General features: G+C 40.8%; 1 protein-coding gene across 1 annotated transcript in view; it reads left to right on the top strand.

Moving 5' to 3' along the window:
- Positions 1 to 7,632, top strand: part of DNAJC12 (DnaJ (Hsp40) homolog, subfamily C, member 12) — a 67,283-nt gene that overhangs the window by 25,892 nt on the left and 33,759 nt on the right. The window contains exon 2 of the mRNA XM_006835816.1: positions 1,051 to 1,129. Within this exon, the coding sequence (XP_006835879.1) occupies positions 1,051 to 1,129 (79 nt within the window). The remainder of the gene's footprint in view (positions 1 to 1,050; positions 1,130 to 7,632) is intronic.

Here is a 7,632-nt window from a genome sequence, read left to right as displayed (position 1 = left end):
GGCACTTAACAACAACAATGAACCATTATTGCCTCCTCCAGCAGTCATCGCAGTGATGATTAATAATGGCAATCATTAATTATAATGTGAAGTAGACAATGGGTAAGGTAAAATCAAATCAAATCATAGATAGCCCTCAAACCTAATTTTAGTTTGGGTGCGTGTTTCTGTTTTTGCAATCAAAATTTCTAGCCAACCTGCTAAATGCTAACAAAATGGTTGGATTTGTCTGTCCTTTTTCTTAATAAAAATTTAAAAGCGCTAGGAGGCTGGATAAAGAGGCTATACAACGGATAATTTATAAACTGGGACAGTCGTCACTGAATAATGAATAGTGACAATATAGTTTGAAGAACTCAGGGATTCTTAACTTCAATTGTTAATCTAAAAAAGGTGATGGGTCGAACTCACCCAGTGGTACCAAGAAAGAAAGGTCTGGAAATGTGTGTCTGTAAAGATTCTGGCTAAGAAAACCCAATGGAGGAGTTCTACTCTGAAGCATATGGGGTGACTATGAGTGAAATCCACATGAAGGCTTATTTTTTATTTATTTTCTAGGCGAAGGAACCTATTTGACCATTTTAGACATTTAAATATATAGAGCTCACAGACATCTAAAACCATCATTTAAATCTAGTCTTGGTGGTTATGTGCCGTGGAGTTGGTTCTGACTCATAGCGACCCTATACAGGGTTTCTGAGGCTGTAAATCTTTACCGGAGTAGAAAGCTTCATCTTTCTCTCATAGAACAGCTGGTAGTTTTGAACTGCTGACCTTGAGGTTAGCAGCCCGACTATGCTAACTATGCTGCTATGCACTATGCTATCAAGCTAAATTGTTGATACCAACCATTAATTGAATAAGAACTTTTATGAATTTTTGAATTTCCTTATTGAGGAAAGCATTTCCTAGAGTAGAAAGTCAAAATAGACTTATAAGGGTCCAATTAAAAAGGTGGGCTGAGCATGGCTGTTTTGGGGAGGACTGGCGCCCAGAGTCTTTCTTCATGCCAAATTGGACTCCTTATTTTGCCTGTTGTTTTTGTTTTAGGTTGAGCAAATCCTGGCAGAATTTAAGGTCCGAGCCCTGGAATGTCACCCTGACAAGCATCCTGAAAACTCCAAAGCTGGTAACTATTTAATAACAATGCCTATTTCTCAAGAAATGAAGAGCCAGTGGAACAAAAATCCACTGGATAGTAACTTCCTCATCTTCTAGTTATTATTTTCAAATTACTCTTTCACTCAGTACCGAGGGTATTTTTACTCAGCTGGGGTGCTGGGATGGGTGCAGGGGTGGTGAAGTAAGTGTAGGGGCTTTTGTTTTCCTTTTCCTATAATGTGTGGCTTCATGGTTTACAGCTTGTCTCGGTCATGCTTGATTTCAGTAGCTGTTCATTGTTAATATATGACTTGAGAATGTTTGCAGACAGCAGTTGTCTTGCTTAGTAACTTGCTGTGTTTTCTTCATTTTGGGTGGGGTAGTCTAAATATGTCCATGTATATTAGGAAGGGAAAATTCCATTATATTTAAATTCCATTTTTCCACAAACTTTTTGAGGCTTCCTCGTATAGGTTCATATAGTCATGCTTTTGTTTCTATCCTTGATTATCATTGCTCTGTGGGTTAATGCGCTGGACAGCAAAGTTGGTTTGAACTGCAGGGTCCGTGGTTCAAGCTCACCAGCTGCTCCTTGGAAACCCTATACAGAGTCACTTTGGGTCAGACCCAAGGGCACGTAACAACAACAGCATGTCTATCCTGTCTTGAAACGATATAAACAAATCAAAAATCTCTCCTTAACCTGTCTCCCTTTTACTCCTGTCCTATCTCTCGCTTCAAGTCTAGACTTCTGGAAAAAGAAAATTTCACAGTTGATGTTTTCATTTCCCTTCTCCCCAATTTTCAGTTTATCTGAATTTGACGTCCTCCTCTATCTTAGAAATGGCTTCTGTAAAGGGGACCTCCTTTTAGTCTTTCTCTTTTCTGAGTTTGCATTAGAGTTTGGCTTTTTCCTCCTTGCAACTTCCTTTCTTCTTGGCTGTTAGGTGACACTCTCTGTTTTCTTTTACCTCTGGGGCTGCTCTGTCTTCTCTGTGACTCTTCTATAGTCTCTTAACTGGTAGGCTGCTCTGAGGCCCTTTCTAAATTCTCCACTTAACTCCCCACTTAAGTCTCTGGAGTCTTACCTCTCTACATTAGTCTCTTGAGCTCAGTCACCAGCTGTTTGTGGAGAACTCCCTTTTTACTAAGGTGTCATGTGTTTATGGTGGTGATGGTGGTGGTGGTGTGCCTTGGAGTTGGTTCCACCTCATAGCAACCCTGCTTAGGGTTTCTGAGGCTGTAAATCTTTACAGGCACAGAAAGCCTCATCTTTCTCTCATGCTGGTAGTTTCGAACTGCTGACCTTGAGGTTAGCAGCCCGACTTGTAACCACTACGCTATCACAGCTCCTTTTGTTTATGGTGATGTGCACAAATAAGTGTAAGTTTGATACTTTTAACCACGTGTAACGAGTTTAACCCATGTCCAGATCAAGATATAGAACATTTTCAGCTCCCTAACCGGGGTGCCCTGGTGTGGTGCTGTTGGATAAGGCACTGGACTGCAAGGTCCATTTGAGCCACAAGGGCAGAAACCCTTCACAGGGTCACTATGAATGGGAACTGACTTGACAGCAGTTAACAACAACAACAACAACAAAGCCATGTTGGCCTCCTTTCCGTGTTCAGTCTCAAAGTCCCCATCTTCATCTCACTTTCGATCTTGGTGTGGTGCTGCGGGATCAGCGCTGGACTGGGAACCATAAGGTTAGCAGTTTAAACCCACCAAGCTGCTCCTTGGAAGCCCTTCACAGTGTCGTTGTGAGTCGGAACCTACTCGACAGTTAACAACAGAGTAATTTTGCCTAATTTTATATTTCATGCTGTTGTTGCTTGTCACTAAGTACCACTGAGTCAGTTTCTACCCAAAGTGACCCTGTATAGGGTTTCTGAAGAGTGGCTGGTGAGCTTGAACCTCCGACCTCGCAGTTCAAGCAGACTTTGCAGTCCAGCGCATTAGCCCACAGTGCCACACCAGAACATGTACATGGAATTATACAGTATGCAAGGAGTCCTGGTGGTGCTGTAGGATACACACTGGACTGTTAACCTTAAGTTTGGTGGTTCAAACCCATCAGCTTCTCTATGGGAGAAAGATGAGGCTGTAGAGATCTATGGTCTTTGTAACTGTATATAGGCTCACTATGGGTCAGAATTGACTTGTTGGCAGTGGTTGTTTTGTTTTTAATACAGCGTGTACTCTTGTCTGTGGCTTGTTTTGCCCAATGTGATGTTGTGTTATTCATCCAGATATAGTAATAGTTCATACTTTGTCCTTGCTAGGACTTTGGGTATAAACCCCTTCGTTTTTGGCCTTCCTTATCTCTCCATCCTTGATTTTTCTTCATCCCCACACACGGTGAACACCTGTTTCAGTCATGCAAAGCTACTTTAGATCCTAATGTGCCTGTTGGTTCTACCCTCCAAGGCTTTATGGATGTCTCCTCTGTTGGGAACTCCCCTGAGGCCCACACACCTCCCTGACTTGCTTTGCTTTGTTGGGTCCTGCTTGTGGGTCAGCTCTTAACATAACCACTACTTCCTGTGTGAAGTCCGATGTGCCCGAGCTGCCCAGACTAGTCTGTATGTCAGGCAGCACACACATTGTATCACCCTGCCTCCTTGTTGCCTGCTTGCTTATCGTTCACACTGGAAGCTCAGTAGACAAGAGTCCCTAACTGTCCTATTCACAGTGGTACACCCTGCATCTCGCACACTGCCTGCCTCAGGATCCTGACTCTGTAAGTAATTTCTTGGCCAGGTGAATGGATGAATGCATCAACATTTCTTTTGGAGACATATTAATTGCCTCTCTGAACTGGGAGTTAATATTAAGATAGATGCCCTAGCAGAAAAGCATACAAATTTGATGAAAACTTAAAAACAAGCACCACCTCAGGTTATTCTTTAACTGAGTTCTTTTTCAGTGAAGTATGACTTTGAGTTATTCCCCAGTCCTAGGAAAGCAGTTTCTAGTTGAGATACATGATGAATTGCTGTGCAATCATTACTGTTTCTAGTTGCCATGGTGATGGGGCTTCTCACGTAAGGGTTACCTCCAGGCTTACTGTTCAGAGAATCACTTGGCTGTGTAAATATTGTGTAAAATGAAGAGGTACACAGACATCAATATCTTCCGTTGTCAAGCTTGCAGTTGATAAAGGAGTCAATCTTTGGGGAGGAATTGCTATTTCCAAACCTACTTAAATATCCATTTGCTCCATTTAGTGTTGATATGAATTTCTGAAAATAGAAGTGGTTTTTTACAGACGTTTTAGTTGGATTAGGTTTAAAGTTAGTGACAAAAACTGTATTAAAAGAAAAAACAAAAGCAAAAAGTAATCCCCTGATCCTGAATTTTGCTCAGCAGAAATCCAGGCTATGATGAAATGTAGGAGGAAGCTTCAGAAAGTTCATGGAAAAATTCCATTATCTTGTAATTCCATTTTGCCGCAAACTTTTTGAGGCCCCCTCATATTTCATTAAGGTGAAAGCTTAACTTGTCGAGGAGCTGTTGTTTGCTGTTGAATCAGTTCCAACCCATAAAAACCCTGTAGGGTTTTTACAGAAGTAGATTGCCACATTTTCTCCCAAGGAGTGGCTGGTAGGTTTGAATCACCCACTTTTCTATCAGCAGTCAAGCGCTTAGCCACTGCACCATCAGGGCTATAGGTTGTTGTTGTTGTTAAGTGCCATCGAGTCGGGTCCGAGAAGTTAAATTTCTGTCGATACATTTTGGTCCACTATTGAAATGACTGATTTGTTAGTAGGCTGGAGTTGTAGATCTGAGCACAGACTCTTCTTTCTGGGTTGCAAGGTGAGTTTGGGCAACCTCTCTGAACCTCAGCATTCTCACTGGTCAAACACAGACCAATATAGTTCCTACACAGGTCTGTGGTGAAGATCGACTGAGGGACCTTGCATGCAGGAAGTGTTCAGTGGATGTTGACAGTTAGGATTTAAGTAGATTTTCTTTCCTTGCTTTATGCAGCACTTGATAAAAGTTCAACAAACTGAATACTATTTTTATTGTTTTTTGGTCAGTAGCCAGTAGATCATTCTGTCTGTTTTCCCCCTCAAATCTAAACCCTTTTGATGAGAACCGGGGTGGTGCAGATGGTTAACACACTTGGCTGTTAAGAAAGGTCTGGTGAACTAAGAAATCAGCCACTGAGAAGTCTTTGGAACACAGTTCTACTCTAACATATATGGGGTCGCCATGAGTCTGCGTTCTCTGGACAGTAGCTGATGTTTTGATGTGCAGGCTTTTAAATAGCCCTCCTCTCTCCAGAAGGGGGCGGTATAGTATGGACCGACTGTGCTTTGTGTCACCGAGCCCAAAAGCTCCGGTCAGTTACTTGTATGTGACAGTAACTGTTCCAGGCCCACACGGTAGTTACTCTTCTGTAACATAAAGAGTGAAGGGCTCACTCTAAATTAAGAGCCTGTGCAGTGATATGTTCATTATTGATGTACAGATTTCAAAGACGTTTAGATATCTGAAGGAGAGGTCTTTGTCCCTTACTAATGGATACATTTCAGAGTCTCCATTTTTTCCTATTTAGAACAAATCTTTTTTTGCCTTTCCCTGTTAGAATAAAAATAATATAACAGTAACAAATAATGTCAAAAGTGAAAGTCTGTAATTGCGGTTGTCGCAACTGTAAAGGTAGAAGCTTTGTGGCAAAAGGGGTGAGTGGTCGATCTTACTGTCCCAAAGCAGAGGACCCTGGGACCATCAAGGGAGAAGAGCAGAGTGTGGGACCCTACCCAGAGAAGCTGCGATGCCAGAGATGGGGGCAGAGACAGTAACATGGAGAGATAGAGCAGCTGAGGTCTCTAGACTCATGGAGGGAGAGGGGCTGTGTGCTGGCGGCCAGGGGCAGGTTTACAAGGTGTGCCCTGTGGCTGTTTGAATGATTGTATATTTCTGAGTGTTTTGGTGTACATCCAAAAAAAAAAAAGAGGCAATAAAAGCAAATACTGTTGAATGATGAAGCATGCAGGGGATTGTAATCATTGCAATGAAACAAATACGATAGGATGACTGTAAAACTGATATTCCCCCATGTAAACTATCACTCAATTCACAATAAAAACATAAAAAAAAAAACACACAAAAAAGTGAAAATCTGCTGTAATTGCTCCCTGCCAAAGAACTACTATTAATAGTGGATGTACTTTTTCACCAAACTTAAAAAAAAAAAAATGTTCTAGCATCGTATTGTTTTTTTCTCAACTAATTATGAATGGTATAAATTAACAATGTGACTATATTAATACAGATTTTATTGTGAAAAAGGAATTTAAAGGAACCTCTGTATTTTCAGAGTAGATTTACAAGTTAAATCAGAACGTTTGTCAAAGGTTCCAGTATCTGCTTGCATAGCAAATACGTTGACTTGTATAGCTTGTAAAGTGAGATGCCTATTCCTAGACCTGGTAAATATTTATTTTGTATGATTCATTTGATTAACTGATATATTAAAAGACAAATATAAACTGAAACTCATTTTTATTAAATGTGATACAGAGGCTAGAACAAGAAAGCAGCCGCATAATAGGAAAGATAAGGTCTCTTTGGCTTTCATTTACCAGCTGTTGTTGAGAGACAGACAGCAGACTCATTCTAAGCAAGCTTTTTGCGTTCTGGAAACTCTGGAAAGTAAAGCCAATAGTAATTGGCAAAGAAAAGGTGGTTCCCAGATAAAAAAAAGTCAATTTTCACAACCATTACACTGGTACTATCTGGTAAGCACATTCATTGTGATAATTTAATGAGTTTTTTATTCCTCTTGGAAAAAGTGACATCTTATTTATACATTAGGACATTTACATTACATTAGCAACAGAAACAATTGCTCACTAGAGCAAGTTACTAAGCAGAGATGAGATGTTATTTTTATTTTTAGTTTTTCAATCTTTCTTTTAGTAAGTAACCCTGGTGATACAGTGGTTAAGTGCTGAGCTGCTAACTGAAAGATTGATGGTTTGAACCCACCAGCTGCTCTGCAGTAGAAAGATGTAGCAATCTGCTTCTGTAACGATGGCAGCCTTAGAAACAGAGGTCTACTGTGTCCTAAAGGATCGCTGTGAGTCAGAATTGACTTGACTCACAGGGTTTCAGTTATTACCCAGCCTCGAACTATTTGCACCATCCATGGACCTTAAGTACTATCAGGTTGATTTTAATCGCATTTTCCAAAGTACTAAGAAAGTAGTCCTGCTGTGGTACTATAGGATGTGCACTCGACTGCAAGGTTGGTTTGAACCACAGACTTGGCAGTTCAAGTTTCACCTCCTACTCCTTGGAAGCCCTATACAGGGTCACTGTGAGTATTCCGGAACACTTAATGTGCTCATGAGGAATCTGTACATGGACCAATAAGCAGTTGTTTGAACACAACATGGGAACACTGAGTGGTTTAAAATTAGGAAAGGTGTAAGACAGGGTTATATTCTTTCACCATACTTGTTCAACCTGTACTCTGAGCAACCAATCCAAGAAGCTGGGTTGTATGAAGAAAAA

Source organism: Chrysochloris asiatica, unplaced genomic scaffold, assembly GCF_000296735.1.
Source record: "Chrysochloris asiatica unplaced genomic scaffold, ChrAsi1.0 scaffold00020, whole genome shotgun sequence".
In the NCBI taxonomy this organism is placed as follows: domain Eukaryota; kingdom Metazoa; phylum Chordata; class Mammalia; order Afrosoricida; family Chrysochloridae; genus Chrysochloris; species Chrysochloris asiatica.
This window is presented reverse-complemented; position numbering and strand designations above follow the sequence as displayed.